The sequence below is a fragment of the Octopus sinensis genome, linkage group LG2, assembly GCF_006345805.1.
Source record: "Octopus sinensis linkage group LG2, ASM634580v1, whole genome shotgun sequence".
Classification (NCBI taxonomy): Eukaryota; Metazoa; Mollusca; class Cephalopoda; order Octopoda; family Octopodidae; genus Octopus; species Octopus sinensis.
The window spans coordinates 9,940,693-9,963,570 of record NC_042998.1 but is presented as its reverse complement, the minus strand read 5'-3'; the positions used below and the strand labels follow the sequence as shown (position 1 = coordinate 9,963,570).

Here is a 22,878-nt window from a genome sequence, read left to right as displayed (position 1 = left end):
ATCGAACGACTGAATGTTCATCGTCGAACACGACGGAGATCCTTAATAAATTCGTGTTTATCTTAACTGCTTAACGAACGAGTTAAAAAGCGATGTCCCCTTCACTCTTCCAACATATTCTGATCCCTTCCTTCCCTCTGCCATCATTACATCTCATCTAAAAAGAGTCGTACAATTTCATCAACGGCTGAAACGGCAGCAGGCAGCTTCTTGCTCTGCCCTTGTGTTAGATTAGTTCCATTAGAATGAAGACGAAGCGGCTTATCTCTTAACAAATGCTCGTCAACTGTGAGCTGACACATAACAGGCTGTGCATGAATGTGTGTGTGTATAAATGTGTGTTGCTGTATGTGTGTGTGTCTGTGTTTGTGTGTTGCTGTATGTGTGTGTATGCATGCGTGTGTCTATGCATGTGTGTTGCTGTATGTGTGTGTGTCTGCTTGCGTTGTGTTGCGTTTGTGTTAAGGTGTTTGTCTATGTTTTTGCGTGCGTTGTGCTATGTTGAGTGTATGTGTTGGGCTGTGTTGTGTTGTGTGTGTGTATGTGTGTGTGTCTCTTCATGCGCACGTCTGCGTTTGCGTGTCTACCTTAGTCGCAAAAACTTTTACTTGTACGAGCCAACGAAGGAGCCTCTGCGTGGATGATCGACCTGCTAGAAATAGCTGCCAAATTTTCCTGAAGTCATACTCTAAAGCCTTAGAAAAGGACACTGTAATGTGGTCTTGGGGTCTGATGCATAGGAACGCCTTTCACCAAATCACACTCTACCGTCTTCAGAATGATAAAGGAAAGAACGTATTGTAATCCTCGATGCTCTGTAACAGAAAATAAAATAAAATAAAACAAAAACGAGATGGTTACGGCTGGAACGTCTTTCGAGTGTACTGGATCAGAGGTTGCCTTGGGGAAAAGAGTTTTTTGAAAAAAGTAGTAGGGTATGATTTGAGGGAGATTTAGCTACTATTTGTAACAACACTAACGAATACGTAGATGCTACATCGTTGGTGGCGATGATTAGGGATTTTACTGTTTTGCCCCAGGCCAACCCTATGATCAGACTTTCCAGTCGTGACAAACTTGTATTGTATTTTTTAAACGTAGCTTAAATAAGGGATCTTCAAATTTTCATTTTATTTTCGTTTTCAAAATTTTCTACGCTGACGTAATTTCATTATTATTAACTAGCAGTATCGCCCGGCGTTGCTCGGGTTTGTAAGGGAAATAACTATATAAGCATTTTTAGAGAGTTATAGCCAAAAAATAGCAAAAAAAAAAGGATTAAAAATGGAAAAAAATGATGGAAAATTTTTTTTAAATCGTTGACTCATCGTAGACATTTTTAGAGAGTTACTTCCCTTATTTAATAGCGAAAAATGCATTAAAATGGAAAAAAAATGATGGTAAATTTTTTTTTTAAATCGTAGACTCATCGTAGACGCGCGCTAATACCCAGAAGGGCTCGATATGAATCACGACTATAAGATACCCGGTTTTGGTTAAACTGCACCGCAAAATGTGGGAGTAGTTAGGAATCTAAATCGTAGGAGACAGACACACAACTTGACTTTTATATATAAAGATTTCTAGGGAAGGCGGCGGTGAGTTGGCAGAATCGTTAGGCACGCCGGACAATATGCTTCGCAGCATTTCCTTAATCTTTGTGTTCTGAGTTCAAATGCAGCCGACTTTACCTTTCATCCTTTTCAGGGGTCTATGGAATAAGAACCAGTTGAGTCCCCCAATTTCAGGTCTTCTGCCTATTATAGAAAGGAATATTAATTTATCTTCCATGTTTTACTTGTTTCAATTACTAGACTGCGGCCATGCTGGGGTACCCCTTGAAGGGTTTTATTCGAACAAAACGACCCCAGTTCTTTTTTTTTTTTCTTCCTTTTAGTTAAAAAAAAGCCTGGTACGTTATTCTATCAGTCTCTTTTGCCGAACTGAGAAAAAACTTTCGTCATCTGCATGCAAAACTATATTATTTGAAAATAATCTGGTGAAAATTTGAAATACTTTGAAGCGGTTTTGACGAAATTTAACAAGATCCTAAATAGGCCCACTTTATCACGTGTTCATTTTAAAGGAAGTATGGTGTGATTTGAGGACGATTTGGTTGCTATTTCTATTTCTATGGCTGCAAATCGTGCGACCAACTCTCTCTCCTCTTTGGCTTGTGGTAGCTTAATACACATTAAGGCCTCACGCATGTAATACGAAGTTGAAAAACTTTCGAGTAACTGCGATTATCCATGCTACTAGTAAACAAAATCTCCCTTAAGGCTGTATAAAAAGGTTAAAACAATGGGCGCAGGGTTAATTCCAAATAAGCTCAGTCAATCGAAATTTTTTTTGTAAAATGTAGACAAAAGACCATTTGCAGATGAAGAGTGGATCTGGTGGTGGGTGGCGGTGATAGTAGAAGTTGTGGTGGTGGTGGTGGTGGTAGTAGTGTTGTAATAGTTGTGAAAGTATTAGCAGTTGTAATAGTAAGAGGAATGGTGAAGGTGGTAATAGCTGTAATAGTTGTGGAAGTATCCACAGCAGTAGTAGTAGTAGGGGTGGTGGTGGTGGTGGTTGTCGTCGTCGTCGTAGTTGTAGTGATGGTGGTTGTGGTGGTGGTCGTAGTAGAAGTAGTAGTAGTAGTAGTAGTAGTAGTGATGGTGGTGGTGGTGGTCGTTGTAGTAGTAGTAGTAGTAGTAGTAGTAATAGTAGTAGTAGTAGTAGTAGTAGTAATAGTAGTAGTAGTGATGGTGGTGGTGGTCGTCGTAGTAGTCGTAATAATAGTAGTAGTAGTAGTAGTAGTAGTAATAGTAGTAGTAGTTGTAGTAGTTGTAGTAGTAGTAGTAGTAGTAGTAGTAATGGTGGTAGTAGTAGTAGTAGTAATCGTGGTGGTGGCAGCAGCAGTTGTGTTTTTAAACGTAACCAACATCTTCACATCTTGCTTCGCTCTCATCATCCTCCGCACACACACACACACAAACATACATGCATTCACGCGCACACACACACACGCATACACACACACACACACACACACACTCTTATGCCCAACCCTGGTCCCTTTGCAGCCCGCAACGATTTGTAAAAGGTTTTGCTTGAGGAGTGGGAGGAAGAATTAAACGACGGCTAGAGAAACCCACAGTACTGGCTGACAGCAGGAAAGAGTGAGAGAGACAGAGACAGAGAGGGAGGGGCATCGACATAGAAAGAGAGAGAGAGGGTATCGGCATAGAAAGAGAGAGAGAGAGAGACGGAGGGGTATCGACATAGAAAGACAGAGAGAGAGAGTATCGGCATAGAAAGAGAGTGAGAGAGAGAGAGGGGGTATCAGCATAGAAAGAGAGAGAGAGAGGTTCATTTAATTCCTTAAAGCACGAGGTAAACACACAGGGGACACTTTTTTTTCAACTTGACAACAAATAACTGTGATTCTACGACCGTCATCGACCTCCGTTTTACCTCCAGATTATACCATGAAGTACAGATCAGGTTAGCTAAGAGTTTGAATTTAAATCCATTTGGTTTTTCTATTGTCGAGTGGAATATTTTTTTCTTTACATAAAAGTTCGCCAAAAGTTGATAGTAAGAATGCTTATTGTAATCCTTGTATTTTCATTGACAAACTATTGTAACTAATGCTTCCGGGAAAGGTATGAACGGCACACAATCTATCCCTCACCTCTTCGTCCTTTATTTAAATGTGTGCATTTGTACCGCATATACGAACCTCACAGTTAATTTAACGTATTTCTGATTTCGAAATTAGAAGCACCAAGCACCAGACAGCATAATGCAAGGCCCATAGTTTGGTTTCTCCTCCACTTTATTTTACCGTGTTCATGAGACGGCTTTGGGTTTCATTTCCTAAACTCAAAACCTCGCTTTGTTTACTGGTGTAGATTTTATAATTGCCATTAAGGGCAAAATGCATTGTCAACCGCCGGCGTGACTCGATCTCAGCTATCGGACTTCTTCCAGATGCACCTTTCTCAGGATTTTTATTTACATGGATTGTGGGATAGGATATTGCGGCATTCAGGGCTTTTCCAAGTATATTAAATCTGGTTCTTGCTAATTCAGTAAAATGTCCATATCGCAAATACGTATTTATTTTGATCTGTTTGTTACATGTCTGTTTTGGTACGGAGGTTTCAAAGTCGATCGATACCAGTGGATTATTTATTGCTACTTAATTCCTTAACTGCTATTTGTAGAGAGTGAATTGGAAACTTTTGCATTTAGCTTGGAACATGATAAACTGACCTAAGTATATGAGGTACTAGTACCAGTATATGACTGTTTATTTTATAAGCAACGATCACCTTGGAATTATTTAGAAGGAAAAAAGTCACCGGTTTTTGCACCAAATCATGTTGTCATTGAGTGCAAGTCATGTAATGAGCTACTTAAAATATATTATTCAATTATTTCAAATACGATAAATTTTGACTTTATTATATCCTTTGTCGGTGTTTCTAAAGACAGCCTGGGCCTTAGATGTAATTCTGTGCCACATGTCACTCTTACGGCATTTGATATAAATAATAAATACGAACAGCAAATATTAAAAATAAAATTATCCTAAGCAACTCTGCAAGTTTACATAAAATATTAGTTAAAATGTTTTAAACAGGTAAATAGATTTATAGTAACTCGCTTTCCATTTTGTCCGCCGGGACCATGGGGCGATTTGAATTACAGGAGATAGAGAGAATGTTATAATGAATTGTAGTTATTTTACGGACCCCGGGGAGGGCAACGTCGACCCCACCGCCGGATTTCACTCATAACGTGAATTATAGCAATGTAAACAATGATTTGTAACGAGGCCAGGACATACTTGTGGAGGATACGTGAGAGTATAGTAATAAATTAAGATCGATGCTATCGATTTTATTTTATCGGCAGCAGTAGATTAGATCGAATCTAGTAATTGACGAGTTTTTATTTCGTCGGCAATTTACAACTAAGGAGACGTCGTTTGACCAGCTGTAAAAATCTTCTCCCATATTAAATCCGATCTATTTTACACATGGAATGACAGATTAAATATCGTTATCCTAAATGCATATACGTCTATGTGCATGTTTTTGTTCACCACTATTGCTTGACAACCCGGTGTGTTGGTTTGTTTACACCCCCGTAATCTAGCGGTTCGGCAAAAAAGAGGTGGGTAGAATAAGTACCAGAGGCAATCTTTCGTTACAAACGGTACTTATACCGTAATTAAGCCAATGTAAGCAATACTTTAAAAAATGCATAACAGTTCCGACTTGTTCGGCTAAGCCCTTGAAGGCGGGTGCCCCAGCATGACCGCAGTCCTATGACTGAAAGAAGTAAAAAATGATCGACGCTTTCATATATACTTTGCATACGCTGTTTGTATTTATTAATTCGTTTTGCAAGATTCCTGATGTTTAATCGTGTGTTGAAACAGATATTGTGTTTATTCCATTTTGTCAATTCGCTAATTGAAACAGAAAAAAAAAATAATACCCAACCCGTTTCGAATGCAATTAATTTACTAAATTAAATTTATAAGGTGACTTGAACGAGAGAGAGAGAGAGTGAGAAAGGGCATGTTGTGTTTGTAATAGTGGGTTGGCTGGGTGGCTGGGTGGTGGTGAAGGTTGTTTGTGATCTGCATTTGGGTAACCAACGTGAACGTGCGCGCTGAGGAGTGCGCATGCGCAATGGAGAACTTAAGAGATTGCGTGAGATTAGGTGGAGGAAGAGAGTATTAAAGGTAGCTTTAAAGGGTGTTGTGGTGGGGGATATACGGGACTGTTTACGAAACGGAGAAGGATATTTGGTGAAGTAAAAAGAGAGAAGAATGCATCGGTATGACATTGGTAGTGTTTAGTTTTCAGTGGGCTCTTAAACGCGATTGGTGGGCTTAGCTCGTAGGGTTCAGCAAGGCTAACTTGCCCTAGATACTGTGAATGAAAGCGAAATATGTATTAAAAGACTTTTAAGAATACACAGACAGTGCGTCTATATACACATATATGTATGTATATATATATATATTATATATATATATATATATATATATATATATATATATATATATAATATATATATATATACCAATTAAGGACTGAACACGAAAAGTGGACAGTCAACATGCTAGATATAGACGTCAAATCGTCATTTTCGTGTTCAGTCCTTAATTGGTATATATAAATATTTTAATCTTCGGATTCTTTTTAATATGCTAGACCACTGGTTTTAATTGACTAATATCAATTTCTACCCTTAATTAATTTTATATATATATATATATATATATATATAGATTCAAATGAATATGGCACTTAATTTAGATGCACCAGAATTTTTTATGGTGTTACCCATAAAAATATGCTGGGTGATTATAATTAAAAAATAAATCTGCTGTAATATTTACAGCTTTTAATAAAATGTTGTAGTATGAAACAATTGTACTAAATTACCGGATTCATTCTTGTTGCTTATTTTTTTATGTATATATATATATATATATATATAAGGTTCTAAATAGTGTTTTGGGGTTAATTTTAAATTTAAGTCGGCGCGCTATTATCGACTTTGTTTCCTCATAGCTCATTCTTAAATAAAATTTTGCAGCGATACGTTTTTGAGGGTATTGATAAAATTTAGAAAAATAAAAAGTTTGGAAAGAGTTTCAGATTGTTCTTACCCCTTCCTTCTCCTTTCCAAATTTATTAGCACCAGTTTCTGTAACTTGAGGGTTCTTCACTTTTCTTTTCCCAGATTTATTTGTATTTCTGCAAAAATGTGATTAAAAAACACGCTTTTTCACGAATTATGAGCAAATGAATTTGATAAGGGATGAAAATGATTCGAAACTCCTTTCAAAAATGGGGTTTTTTGTTGTTTTTTTTGCTATTAACAAATGTTATCAACGTAACCATAATCTACATATATGCATATATACATATATGCATATATATATATGCATATATATATATATGCATTTATATATATATATATATATATATAATATATATATATATATATATATACACCTATATATATTATGTGTGTGCGCGCGCGTTTGTCTCCTCTCTCCTCCCCCCACCACTTGACAACCGGTGGTGTGTTTACGTCCCCATAACTTAACATTTCAGCAGAGGCCAATAGAATAAGTACCAGGCATAGCAACAAAAAAAAATGATACTGGGGTCGATTCATTCAGCTAAAAATTCTTCAAGGCGGTGCCCCAGCATGGCCGCGGTCTGTTGACTGAAACAAAGTAAAGGATAAAAGATTTGGGTGAAAACAGCGTCAAGCTGTCGGTGTGCAGTAAAATTTACCTTCTTTGATTTGCATAAAAATATTTAATTTCCCTCTGAAAAGCAAATACTGTAGAAATATAGCATACTAGCAGTATCGCCCGGCGTTGCTCGGGTTTGTAAGGGAAATAACTATATAAGCATTTTTAGAGATGTAAAGTATAATAGCCATCTCAATATGGCTAACCACAAAGGGGGGGTGTTACTGTAGCTTTCTACGTTCTGAGATTTAATAATAAATTTTTAGAGAGTTACTTCCCTTATATATGCCAAAAATGCATTAAAAATGGGAAAAATTGATGGTAAATTTTCTTTTAATCGTAGACTCATCGTAGACGCGCGCTAATACCCAGAAGGGCTCGATATGAATCACGACTATAAGATACCCGGTTTTGGTTAAACTGCACCGCAAAATGTAGGAGTAGTTAGGAATCTAAATCGTAGGAAACAGACAGCACACAACCTCACTTTTATATATAAAGATTTAATCTCTTTATAAACAGAAAAAAATGGAATTGATGTAACTAGATTCTTGTCTAAGACACTATTAATAGCTACAGCTACTAATATTTCTGTGAGCAGAAGATGGATATTCTTTCTCCGGGGAAGGTCTAATTAGGATAGAAACTAGTTAGATTCATTTCACGTCTGCTGCTGAGGAGGGGAAAAAGGGGGAAAAAGAAACTGGTGTGTAATAATTATTTTACACAATGTGGACTAAATTGTTAATCAAAATAAAGTCTAACTTACCTTACGTTTCAAATCTACACACAGTGGAAGCTTTTTATTGTGGTTACTTTGGGATGAAGACTTTTCTGTGGCAATAATCTGTTGATTGCATTAAACGAGATATCATAATATCTGGACTTCTGTTAATAACAACAACTGTCTGATAGAATCTTGGTTTATCGCAAGTCGCAACCTCTCTCTCCCTATATATATATATATATATATATTAAATTAGAGATAAAACCACTATTAGGCAAATCAAACAGTGAAAATCATAATCCAATACATAAAAATAAAATTAATTAAAAAATATAAAAAATATAAAATATAAAAATCCAATTAAAATATTTAAATTAAAGTTAAAATTTTAAAAAATTATTTAAATTAATAAATTAAACTTATGAATTTTAAATATATATATATATATATATTTTATTATTATTTTATTTATTTTATTTATTTTATTTTTATTTATTTTTTAATTTTAAACTATCAAAAGGTATTAAAAGTTTAATATAAGATAGATAGATAGATAGGTAGACACACAAACACATATGTAAGCATATTAGTTCGTTTGTTTTATGTCCATTTTTGCCCGGTAGCATGGGTTGGATGACTCCGACATTGTTTTTCATTTGGATGCTCTTCTATCGCTAAAGCTTTATCTTTTTTTTCCAAGTGCCTGATTCAGTCACACCAACCAACACAACATACCAGCATCTTCACTATCAATTCCAACATACAATACCACCATCCCAATATTCTTTCACCACCAATCGACATTTACCTATCCATCCTGTCTTTGTAGACATTGTTTTAGATTTTTAAATTTCCAGTGATTAGTGTAGTAGTTTACGTGTGTGTATACTTACATATACACACGAATATGTGTTCCAGGGTATGAGAATGCCTTATTGGAAACAGACTGTGTAAGGTTCAGATGATGAAGAGTATGTTTAGAAGAGTGGTGGCCAAAACTGTTTATGCAACTGAGAAGGAAGAATATTTGGCAAAGTGAGAATATGTTGTGTGTGTGTTCATTTATTCTTTTACATGTTTCAGTCATTAGACTGCAGTCTTGCTAGGGGTACCACCTTGAACTTTTAATAGGCGCAGGAGTGGCTGTGTGGTAAGTAGCTTGTTTACCAACCACATGGTTCCGGGTTCAGTCCCACAGCGTGGCACCTTGGGCAAGTGTCTTCTACTATAGCCTCGGGCCGACCAAAGCCTTGTGAGTGGATTTAGTAGACGGAAACTGAAAGAAGCCTGTCGTATATATGTATGTGTGTGTTTGTGTTTGTCCCCCTAGCATTGCTTGACAACCGATGCTGGTGTGTTTATGTCCCCGTGACTTAGCAGTTCGGCAAAAGAGACCGATAGAATAAATACTGGGCTTACAAAGAATAAGTGCTGGAGTCGAGTTGCTCGGTTAAAGGCGGTGCTCCAGCATAGCCGCAGTCGAACGACTGAAACGAGTAAAAGAGAAGGAGTCAACCCCACTCCTTTTTTTTTTAAAACGTCTGATACTTACTCTTTTGGTCCTTTTTGCTTACGGGGGATGTAAAATCCCACCAATACATGTTGCCAAGCAGTGATGGAAGACACAGACACACTCACATATTCTTTTATTCTTATATATGTTTCGGCCCAAAGGCTGTGGCCATGCTAGAGCATACATACATATATACACATGCATGCATGAGTATGTATACTTCAATGAAATTTGAATCGAAATGTTGTTGTTGGCAGAGTACATGTTTTGCCAACAGTTATCCACCCAGCATTTGTTTTTACTGCCTCAACGGCTGAATGCATGTTGGCACTATATGTACAGTACCAAAAGGCCAAAAGGCGGCGAGCTGGCAGAAACGTTAGCACGCCGGGCGAAATGCGTAACCGTATTTCGTCTGTCGTTACGTCCTGAGTTCAAATTCCGCCGAGGTCGACTTTGCCTTTCATCCTTTCGGGGTCGATAAATTAAGTACCAGTTATGCACTGGGGTCAATGTAATCGACTTAATACGTTTGTCTGTTCTTGTTTGTCCCCTCTGTGTTTAGCCCCTTGTGGGTAATAAGGAAATATATATGTACAGTACCAATATTTTACCTAATGCCCCAGGGAAATTTGATTAAATGATTTATCCTCAGTCTCTGCTGATGTTGAATACTCTCCAGATTAGTTCATTAGCATTAATGTATGTCTTGTGTAAGTATATCTGCAATATATATTCTACAGTTGAATTGACTGCTTCGTGTTCCTATTCAAACTCTTCCCAGGAAAACAATGCTGTGTCTTCTTCTAACAGTTCAAATAGTAACTTGAAAAATTCATTTGCAATGCCAACATAGAAACAAAAGTCTCATGTGTACAATGGGTGCTGAATAATACGTTACTGAATAGTGGTTTACTTAGTTATTTAAGTATGTTCTCAATGTGTTCATATATATATACACACACACACATATATACTCTTTTACTCTTTTACTTGTTTCAGTCATTTGACTGCGGCCATGCTGGAGCACCGCCTTTAATCGAGCAACTTGACCCCTGGACTTATTCTTTGTAAGCCCAGTACTTATTCTATCGGTCACTTTTGCCAAACCGCTAAGTGACGGGGACATAAACACACCAGCATCGGTTGTCAAGCAATGCTAGGGGGACAAAAACAGACACAAACAAACGCACACAGACACATATATATATATATATACATATATACGACAGGCTTCTTTCAGTTTCCGTCTACCAAATCCACTCACAAGGCTTTGGTCGGCCTGAAGCTATACTAGAAGACACTTGCCCAAGGTGCCACGCAGTGGGACTAAACCCGGAACCATGTGGCTGATAAGCAAGCTACTTACCACACAGCCACTCCTGCACCTATATATATATATATATATATACATATGTATGTATGTACATGTGTAAAGGCAGCAAGGGCGAGCTGGCAGAAACGTTAGCACGCCGGGCGAAATGCTTAGCGGTATTTTGTCTGCCGTTACGTTCTGAGTTCAAATTCATCTCTACAAATAATATACATGCCAATATTGAAAGAAAGATATAATTCAATCTTGTGCTATATGTATTGAGTACTTAACCGAATGGTGGTTGTCTTGGTTAACTGACTACAATCTCATACATACCAAGTAAAAAGTACTTGTGGTTGGTGTCACATAAAAAGCACTTGGGCTGGCACCATGTAAAAAGCACCCATGCTGGGGTTACATGGAAGGGAAACCAGTGCTGACCCCATGTAAAAAGTTCTCATGTTGGTGCCACATACAATGCACCCAATACATTTTGTAAAGTGGATGGTGTTAGGAGGGGCATCCAGCTGTAGAAACCATACCAAACTAGACAATTGAAGCTTGGTGCAGCTCTCTGGCTCATCAGCTCTGGTCAAACTGTCTAACCTATGTCAGCACGGAAAATGGACATGGAACGCTGATGATGATATATATATATATACTAGTAGTATCGCCCGGCGTTGCTCGGGTTTGTAAGGGAAATAACTATATAAGCATTTTTAGAGATGTAAAGTATAAATAGCCATCTCAATATGGCTAACCACAAAGGAGAGGGGGGGTTACTGTAGCTTTTTACGTTCTGAGATTTAATAATAAATTTTTAGAGTGTTACTTCCCTTATATATGCCAAAAATGGGAAAAATTGATTGTAAATTTTTTTTAAATCGTAGACTCATCGTAGACGCACGCTAAGACCCAGAAGGGCTCGATATGAATCACGACTATAAGATACCCGGTTTTGGTTAAACTGCACTGCAAAATGTGGGAGTAGTTAGGAATCTAAATCGTAGGAGACAGACAGCACACAACCTCACTTTTATATATAAAGATATCACCAGTTGTCATGATTGATCGCTAAATCCACAAGATTTTTTTACTCCCTCTCTGTTTATTTCCTCATATTCCTTTCTGCTGAAGAGCATAGGCTCGAAACATAAAAGACTTTCTCACTTTCCCAAGTATCAAACTAATATACTTGCTTGTTGTTCATGCACCTGTCTTTGTTTTCCTGTAAATTTCAACTCTCTCTCTCTCTCTGGCACGTAAAAAGCACCATCCGAACGTGGCCGATGCCAGCGCCGCCTCGACTGGCTTCTGTGCCAGTGGCATGTAAAAAGCACCAACCGATCGTGGCTGCTGCCAGCCTCCCCTGGCACCTGTGCCAGTGGCACGTAAAAAGCACCCACTACACTCACGGAGTGGTTGGCGTTAGGAAGGGCATCCAGCTGTAGAAACACTGCCAGATCTGACTGGAGCCTGGTGCAGCCTCCTGGCTTCCCAGACCCTGGTCGAACTGTCCAACCCGTGCTTGCACGGAAAACGAACGTTAAACAATGATGATGATATGGATGTATGTATGTATGTTTATATGCAGGGCCAACCTAGGAGCATTATACACCCTCTAGGCAATTGCCCTATGTACCCATGCCTTAAGACATCACTGTATATGTGTACTTACCATGTTACTGGTACCGCTGAATCAATGTAGTGGTTCCGCATGAGTAACCAGCTTATTGCAAGTCGAAATGATCTCGATTAGATCCCTACATAGCTGCATGACTTGCTAGAAATGGCAGCTGCACCATGCTCTGTGATCTTAAACAAGGAAATGACATATTCAATAATGGTCTCTAATAAAAGTACAATATAAGAAATTTGTGGGGAAGAAGGGGCTTAATTGATTCAGTTGGCCTGTAATTTATTTACTGACCCGGAAAGGATAAAAAGCAGAGTTGGTCCCAAAAGGTAAAGAGCCATAAACTAAATCAAATAATTGGGTACTTGATGTATCCCTTTATAGTCCAGATGTTGTGAATACCTTTGATCATAGATCTACTCAGTCAGGGTTAACCTGGGGCTAAACAACAAAAACAAAACAGAGTGCTCTCGACCAGCTGTGTTTGTGTGCATGCATGTTTGTCTGTGTGTGTGTGTGTGTGTTTGTGAGGGAACATCAGCAATAACGACTATCCTTTTACAACCTAATTATTGCTTTGCCTTTATGTCTCAACTGCCAACGCAAACCGTTGCCTGCTTCATGTTTTGTGATCTGATGCCATGAGCAGACATTTCCATTCTATTTATGGCTGAATGGTTAGCATTTCATTCTTGTCTAGACTGACATCAACTGCCCCTTTACATTCACACACACACACACACATATCTTAAATAGATCCATATTCCTGACTTCAAGAGACATCAATGATGACGATGTGCATTACACATTTGTCTGTGTGTATTTGTATATTCAATATGTCTGAAGTATATTCATCTTTTATAAATGCCACGAATACATGTGTATGCATGCATATATATATATATATATATATACACACACATACATATACATATATATATGTGTGTGTGCATATATATATATATATATATATATATCATCATCATCGTTTACCGTCCGCTTTCCATGCTGGCATGGGTTGGACGGTTCAACTGGGGTCTGGGAAGCCAGAAGGCTGCACCAGGCCCAGTCTGATCTGGCAATGTTTCTACAACTTGATGCCCTTCCTAATGCCAACCACTCCATGAGTGTAATATATATATATCATTATCATTTGATATCTACTTTTCCATACTTGCACTGATCATACAGAAGTCACAGAGGCAGATTTACATGCTTCCAAGCAAGGTAATAAATATTTCCCCATAGTCAGACATGTTTTTCACCATAATGGCTGTTGGAAGTGCAGGACTTCATTAATTACTTACTGGCACTCCATCGGTTGTAACGGCAAGGGTTCCATTTGATCTGATCATTGGACACCCGCTCGTGAAATTAACGTGCAAGTGGCTGAGCACTCCACGAACACGTGTCCCCTTAATGTAGTTCTCAGGGAGATTCAACGTGACACAAATTGCAACAAGGCTGGCCCTTTTAGTGTCAGGTTTGTTTTCCAGCTGCAGCAACGTGAAATAAAGTGCTTTGCTCAGAGACACAATGTGCTGCCAGGAATTGAACTCACGACCTTGTGACCATAAGCTGGATACACTAACCACTTAGCCACATGCCTTCACAAGACATCATTGTATTTTGATAAAAGGGGTACGAGTGGTATTAAAAAGCAACTAAATGTCTCATAAGTTGTATTTAAACTTGTAAATGTGGAATTCAATATTTCAAACAAAGCTTTAAAATCACAACTATTATGCTGTTCTATGGTTATTATTATTATTATTTGATGAAAACTCTCAGTTTATTTTGCTGAGTATACAGGAAAGTGTGAGCTGTCCACAGCCAGAAGACTAAAGCGACACTTGTTTACTGGTCAGGCTTCAAGAACCCTGTGAAGAATTCTTGCAGTTCCAGGCAAGGCTGATCTTTGTGGGTGTTCAACCTTTATATTTGTACCAATCTTTTTGAGCCATGTTCATAGTTGAGTGCTGATACTTCCAAGTGCACCAATTACTATTGCTATCATGTCCATTCTTCATTGACCACAACCTTTGTATTTCCCAATTCAAATCATCATAGTTGTTCAGTTTTTCTTCTTTTTTTCTCTTTTTATTGAAAGGGAAAAAAGTTTATTATTATTATTATTATTATTATTATTATTATTATTATATTTTCACAAGTCGGGTTTCCACTTGTGTACTTTGTGAGATTTTTGTTGTCTGAAGACAAGCAAGATTATCTAATTATTTATTTCTGTTCTGTTTTTGTTTCAGGTAAATCTTCATCACCTGTATCACCCAAAACATGTTATATGCTTCCAGAAATTCCAACATTAATTCCCGTGAAAGACAACCAGGAAATGAGCAAGAAATCGCTTTTCCTATTAGGGTACCGTGATTGCAGTTACGAAGCATTGCGGTATATGATTGAAGTGGAGAAGATTGCTAAAGATGATCCACTCATTCTTGGATTACAACAACACCTGGAACAGCATCAACTCCGTATGGACATTCAGTCTTTGATTGACAGTGAATTTGGCAACTTGGACAGATCAGATGATAGTGAAGATTTAAATAAAATATCTCCAAAATCTTCTCCAGACACTAGTTCTTCAAACAATGAACTGCCATTAAGCACACATTTAAAATCAGAACATAACAGTGCTGACAGCACGTCTCCACAAATGACTGTCACATCAACAACTGCTATACAAACTAAGGCAAATCCAAACAAATCAGACAGTTTAAATGGCAACTGTTGCCAAGATAATAATAATAATAACAGTCAAACACATAGTAACAGAACTATAAAAAAGAAAAGAGAATTATCTTTATCTCCCTCTGACTGTGAAGCAAATTGTCTCCTAGAAAAAGAGACTCTTTGCAAAAAGAGACGTTTAGAGAATTCTAATGCGGTGAAAATGGACGACAGCACAAAATGGAGTCAGCTGAATCTCTCCATAGCGACAGTTGCTCAAGAGTTGATTGTTCTTCTTGAAAATGAAAATCCATTCTTTGAAGACGATTCCTATGTAGAAGAAGAACTTGTTATGAATGAGGAGTTTGCCAAGTGACCAGAGTCTGGATTTGTAGGTTAAATATCATGAGACGCTGAAAAAAAACAAAAAAGGGAATAAAACGGGCTTCAGGCATCATCATTACTCATGACTTAGACATTTGGGGAGAGAGAATAACAATAAAGATAAGGACTCAATTTGGAAAACAAATTAACATCTTACACGGGGGTGGGGATAAGTGAACAACATAGTATATGGTTACAACTGATCATAAACCATAGTATATGGTTACAACTGATCACATGAGCAAATTATTAGTATCACAACGCATTAAGTGACTAGAACATGTGATCATCAGTAAATCAGTGTTGGGATAATATGTCTAGCTGAACAGTTTTCAAAGACTTAGTTTAACACCAATTATATATTGTTATATTGTAATAACTAAAGACTTAGGCTTGCAAAAAAGTTTTGAGTGAGAAATACAGTAAAAGATTATTGATGAGAATATATAAGAAGGGAAAGGGCAGCGAACTGGCAGAATCGTTAGCATGCCGGACAAAATGCTTGGCAGTATTTCGTCTGCTGTTACGTTCTGAGTTCAAATTCTGCCGAGGTCGACTTTGCCTTTCATCTTTTCGGAGTCGATTAAATAAGTACCAGTTATGCATTGGTGTCGGTGTACTCGACTTAATCACTTTGTCTGTCCTTGTTTGTCCCCTCTATGTATAGCCCCCTGTGGGCAATAAAGAAATATATAAGAAGAAAATGGGTCATGTACATAAGAACATAGAGGTAATGCATTAACGTATCTAGCAGTTCCTTAATATATTCTCTGACGGTCTGTAAATCCTTTAACATAATTTTAATGGTAACACTATCAATATATTTTTGTGAGAGCAAAGGAATGACATACAAGAACATCTTGATATCATTTGTTGTTGAGTGGTTAAGAGGCTGGATTACGGACTCGTGTTTAAATTCAAACTCTGCTCCCAGCAATGATCATATGACGTAGCTTAATTGCTTTTGTCTCCGTCATAGATGAGTTTGGTGTTGTTACATAAGCCATTTCATTATGCCGTTGAGCAAGTCTCATCACTACTTTCTTAACTTATATACAGAGGTGCAGGAACGAAATTTGCTTAGGGGCTGCAAACCCAGTTTTTTAGGAAGATATTCAAAGCTTATTCATTGCTCCACAAAAATTACAGGGGGTGTATTTGCACCCCCTGTTCCCGAGCCTATGCCCATATATTCAATCTACTTGAATACAGCCACCACATAACCCGTTTCACTGTTCAATGCTCCAACAATGAATTCAAGCAAGTAACTGAATTTCCAAAATCAGCCAAATTTAGCAGGAAAATAAAGGACTATAAAACCTTAAATAAATTCTTGAATAGGGATGCTTGAGTCCACGTGATAGTTGTAGAGGTGGGCGATGTTATCAGCGATATGAAAGGGAGATAATAACTAAATGGAGTTGGTAGATGTAGAGGTGGTGCCGTTGACGGTGGAATGAAAGGGAGATAATAAATACACGACAACTTTCTAGAATTGTTGACTAGTTTTCTACTCATTTCTTTTAAAGTTACTTATGTCCCTATATAACACGACCCGCTTCTCTTCCCCAAAAAGTATGACTTGATGCAGTGGGGGGGGGGGCTTGACTCAGATCAAGATTAGCTTTGTGTTATACTTAAAAAAAAAAAAGAATTATAATATTAATTTATCGTCATATAGTAATGTTGATAATTTGTAAATATAATTAATAATTTTTTTTTTTTTTGCAAGTCTGGAGTTCCTTTTCACAAAAATAATGATTACAGCGAGTTGAATTTAAAAAACAAAAACTATATCATTGGGTATTGTTATTCGTTAATTCCAAAAGAATTAAAGTACAAATTTAACCTTTGCCAGAGTTGAGAGGAATAAAAGTAAAGTGTAAATGATCTTTAACCCCCAGATCAGCCCAAATTGTGTAAACTTATGGCCAAAGGTATTTCAAGTATGTCCATCTCGGATTTTCCCCTTTCATTATTATTTCAGATTGAGTATATATCTACGACTACATTATTTAATGCATTCATAACTTAAAGACAGTAGGGTGTGACTATATGAGTGATTTCTTGCAGGCAAACTGTAGCCTGTGGGACTTTCTGAATGGCACAACAATCGAAGAATTATCTTGAAGTCTGACCCTTTCGTTACCAACCTGGCTGAAACTGCCCCTGGCTCTGTAGTACAAATGTCTTGTTTTCATAAGTTTTGAATTAAAATCTTCCACCAAACTTTAGTCACAATTTATGTTCCTAATACTAGCTGAATGGTAACCAAGTTATTTTACTAAATTCTTTGTTATATTTAGAGTAATTGAAAGAAGCACAGAGCATCTCAAAATAAATACAGTAATGAAAGGGTTAATGGTGCAAGCCATCTGATGATAAACCATGTCTCACTTCTTGAAAAGGGTTACCTGTGTTTGACATAGAGTCTTCTGCAATTCCATTACTTCAATGACTAACAGCATTAGTCTCAACAGAGTCTGGATATTAAAGGTTGGACTGAAATGATGTCTGATATGGTTACATCATATGATGTAGAATTGGTATTTTCTTTCATGTTAAGATAGTTTTTAATACATGGAGTGTTGAACTCTTGGTTGATCACTCAGGAGTTTTACTGCACTCCAGGTAATTTACTAAATACTTTCTCTCTCACTTTTTGCAAGAGTAGGGTTGTTGTTGCTGTGATAGTTGTTAAGTAACTTTCATCCCTTGCTCAGTTCTGCTTGAACATACTGAAGTATGGAATAAACTATCTGCATCAGTTGTTAGTTGTCAAGACACTACACCCTTCAAAACTTCCATGCTTTCTGAAATTCAACAAGAATACACCTGGTGCCCCAACCACGTTTTTTTTCTAGACTTTTTCTCTGTTCACTTCCTACTTGCTGCAGTTTTAGTTTCTTTTCCCCGTGAGTTGTAGTGCACCACCTGAGCACTCTATACAATAAGTTCATTATTATTATTATTATAGTGGAGGCACAATGGCCCAGTGGTTAGGGCAGCGGACTCGCGGTCATAGGATCGCGGTTTCGATTCCCAGACCGGGCGTTGTGAGTGTTTATTGAGCGAAAACACCTAAAAGCTCCACAAGGTTCCGGCAGGGGATGGTGGTGATCCCTGCTGTACTCTTTCACCACAACTTTCTCTCACTCTTACTTCCTGTTTCTGTTGTACCTGTATTTAAAAGGGCCGGCCTTGTCACTCTCTGTGTCATGCTGAATATCCCTGAGAACTACGTTAAGGGTACACATGTCTGTGGAGTGCTCAGCCACTTACACGTTAATTTCATGAGCAGGCTGTTCCATTGATTCGGATCAACCGGAACCCTCGTCGTCGTAACCGACGGAGTGCTTCCTTCCTATTATGATTATAAAGTAGTATTCAGCTAATATAAGAATGAGAAGGAGACAACATTAAGTGATGGAATTGCTAAACAACTGCAAACCTTTGGCCTACAGATTAGAAACACATTGTGATCAGATCCTCAGTCATAATAATAATTAATTATAAAAAAAAACTTAAAAGATGGTGGGTTTTTTTTTTTTTATCCTTTGTACAAAGTGTTTCAGTTAAATAACTTGTTTGAAAAATAATGTGTGATAATTTTCTTTTATCAAATGCTTTATCATGAAATTTAATATTTATTGACATTTATTTGTTGAAATTAGCTTTTGTTGATGTCAAAGTCAGTTTCAGTTTTTTTGTGAAAATAAATGTAAATCTATATTTTCCCCTGTTAAATATAAAACATTTAATGAATAAAAACAAATGTACAAAACAAGAAATAAATTTGCAATATATTGTTTTCTATTTTTGTTTTGGGCTCTAAGTTGAAAAATGATGTGAATGTCTTGTTTTAATCATTGGACTGCTACCGTGGGTTCATCAAACAAATCAACTCTAGTACTTATTCTATTGGTCTCTTTTGCCAAACTGCTAAGTTATGGCATCATAAGCAAACTAACATGAGTTGTCAAGTGGCTGGATGGAGGAAAAATATGAAAACACATACACACACACACACATAAAGCACCGTCCGAACGTAGCTGATGCCAGCACCGCCTGACTGGCGTCTGTGTCGGTGACATGTAAAAAGCACCAGCCGATTGTGGCTATTTGCCAGCCTCTTCTGGCCCCTGTGCCAGTGGCACGTAAAAAGCACCCACTACACTCACGGAGAGATTGGCGTTAGGAAGGGCATCCAGCTGTAGAAACACTGCCAGATCAGACTGGAGCCTGGCACAGCCTCCTGGGATCTCAGACCCCCGGTCGAACCATCCAACCCATGCTAGCATGGAAAACGGATGTGAAATGATGATGATGATATATACATATACATCCAAATATATATACTCTTTTACTTGTTTCAGTCATTTGACTGTGGCCATGCTGGAGCACCACCTTTAGTCGAGCAAATCGACCACGGGACTTATTCTTTGTAAGCCTAGTACTTATTCTATCGGTCTCTTTTGCCGAACCGCTAAGTGACAGGGACGTAAACACACCAGCATCGGTTGTCAAGCAATGCTAATGGGACAAACACAGACACACAAACACACACACACACACACACATATATATACATATATACGACAGGCTTCTTTCAGTTTCCGTCTACCAAATCCACTCACGAGGCATTGGTCGGCCCAAGGCTATAGCAGAAGACACTTGCCCAAGATGCCACGCAGTGGGACTGAACCCAGAACCATGTGGTTGGTTAGCAAGCTACTTACCACACAGCCACTCCTGCGCCATATATATAATATATGTACAATGATGTTAAGCAGGGCATCCAGCCATAAAAACCATGCCAAAACAGACACTGTCTGGTGCAGGCTGCTGCCTGGTCAACTCCTGTCAAACTGTCCAACCCATGCCAGCATGGAAGGCAGACGTTAAACAACAACAATGATGATGATGATAAAAAGGATAAAGATTTGAACTAAGGACCTTGCATGCAGTGACCAGTGCTTCCTACTGATGAGGTCCAACAGGCCGAAATCATGTGATATGGAAATTCTGGGATTCATGACTGAAGAATTTTGTCTGCTACTATCTATCTGTGTGTTCTTTTATGCACCAAGTGCTTACAAGAGGACCTCTCAAGGCTAATAACACAGTATTTGGTGTTCTAATTAGGCATCCAATTTCTTTATTAGCCACAAGGGCCCAAACATAGAGGGGGACAATACAGCCTGATTGGGGTCAGACACAATGATTATATGACTTTTAAAAATTTTACAAAATATAATGAAATCGAATGAGATACAACAAGAATGAAATACAAACATGAAATGAAGCAGAGAGATGGCTTACGCTCCGACCCCACGAGCCCCATTCTCCTACTGTTAAATTGGATATAAATAATGCCTTTTGGTATTAACACTGCTTCTGTCATTAATAATAATTAAAGAGTAATGCATTGGCACGTAAAAAGCACCCACTACACTTGCGGAGTGGTTGACGTTAGGAAGGGCATCCAGCTGTAGAAACACTGCCAGATTAGACTGGAGCCAGGTGCAGCCTTCTGGCTTCCCAGACCCCGGTCAAACCATCCAACCCGTGCTAGCGCGGAAAACGGACGTTAAACAATGATGATGATGATGATGAAAGTGAACTAAAAGAGAAACAGGCCCAGTAGCAGGGCTTGAACTATGTAACTAACATTCACCAGGTGGCTGTATTACTAACTACACTACAGAATGCATGTTTTAGTACGATATTGTTTCAGCTACTCCTAATGACTTTTATCTGAAAGCTGTTTTTAATAATCTTCTACTATCCACTAAGCTCTCTAAAGAGGAATCTAAGATTCTCAAAAGCTGTAATGTTATCACCTCTGTTCAGATTTGAAACCCCGTACTGGATGGAACAGAGTAAGACATTTACTTCATGTGTCACTCTTTCTGACATTTATTGCTCTGGAAACAAATATGTATTTGTTTATTCTATGGCTTAGTCAGAAGATGAAATGCAGTACACATGACCTTTTACAGGGTTAGAAGGGGTCAGAAATCTCAATTGATGTGTAACTACATTAGGAAGGAGCCGCCGAAGAGACTGAGTTATCTCCAGACTGGAGACAGGGTCTAAATGCTTCCTACAAGTGTAAATACCACTAGAATCGCTCGACAACCAGAAACTGTTGTTAGACTGCATAATGGATTAGACCTGCCACCCTAGAAAAGGATTAGTCCATTTGACAGCCTTCTAAATGGTTTCCATCTGCTCTGTTTCCTTGATAATGGTATGAGAGAAAATACTTGTATGGTGTGATTCACCTCAACTTCTTAATCATGCTGTCCTTGTCTGCACCTATACTGAATATCAGTGGTTCACCTGCAATAGATTTTGTTTAATAAATATTTAAGAAATATAGCTAACATCCTTTTATTTATTTTATTTTATTGTCATTGTTTATTATTATTATTATTTATTTCTTTACCGCCCACAAGGGGACAAACAAGGACAAAGGAATTACAATGACCCCAGTTGCAAAACTGGTACTTAATTCATTGACCCCGAAAGGATGAAAGGCAAAGTCGACCTCGGCGGAATTTGAACTCAGAACACAACAGACGAAATACCGCTAAACATTTCGCCCAGCGCGCTAATGTTTCTGCCAGCTCGCAGCCTTCATTTTATTATTATTATTATTATTATTATTATTATTATTATTATTGTTACATATGTTGATGCCATGTAAAAAGCACTGGTGATGGTGCCATGTCTAAAACAGCCAGTGCATTCTGTAAAGTGGTTGGCATTAGGAAGGCCACCCAGCAGTAGAAACCAAGCCAAAACTGACTATAGAACCTGGTGGCCCCTGGGCTTGCCAGCTTCTGTAAAACCATCCAACCAATGCCAGCACGGAAAACAGACTTTAAATGATGTTGATGACTTGTTAGAAAGTTCTATCGTTTGTTGTTGCAGATTTTCGTATTTAACCCCAGGCCAGCCCCATTCCAAGGGTCCTTTGATCAAAGATATTCACCCATAATTATTTTTAATTTATCTAGTCATCATATATTGTACCTAGAACTACACTAGACAATGTATCTTTCCATGTTTAAGAGAGTAGGGTGTAATGTTTGCGAGATTTGGCTGCCATTTCTAGTAAGTTGAATAGTTACATAGTAGCTTCATCACTAGTTTGCTGCTTTTGTAGTTGTTTTTACTGCTAGATGTTCTTCCTCAAGTTAGTCATCCAACCATGTACTAGATGTACAAACAGCTTTTTAGTTAAGCAAACTGTGACAAGCAGAGTTATGTTTTATTGCCTTAAATTCCATTCAAAGATCTTGACTAGAATAATGTTAACACTCCT

General features: G+C 37.9%; 1 protein-coding gene across 2 annotated transcripts in view; it reads left to right on the top strand.

Moving 5' to 3' along the window:
- The window catches only part of LOC115232687, a 58,660-nt gene extending 43,006 nt beyond the window's left edge, over nt 1–15,654 (top strand). The window contains exons 1-2 of one of the 2 annotated variants that reach the window (XM_029802718.2): nt 3,297–3,492; nt 14,738–15,654. In XM_029802718.2, coding sequence (XP_029658578.1) covers nt 3,477–3,492; nt 14,738–15,537 — 816 coding nt within the window. In that variant the 5' untranslated portion in view covers nt 3,297–3,476 and the 3' untranslated portion in view covers nt 15,538–15,654. Of the gene's footprint in view, nt 1–3,296; nt 3,493–14,737 lie in introns of those variants that run through there. The other variant, XM_029802717.2, reaches the window with a different exon arrangement.
- The last annotated feature ends 7,224 nt before the right edge of the window (nt 15,655–22,878 follow it).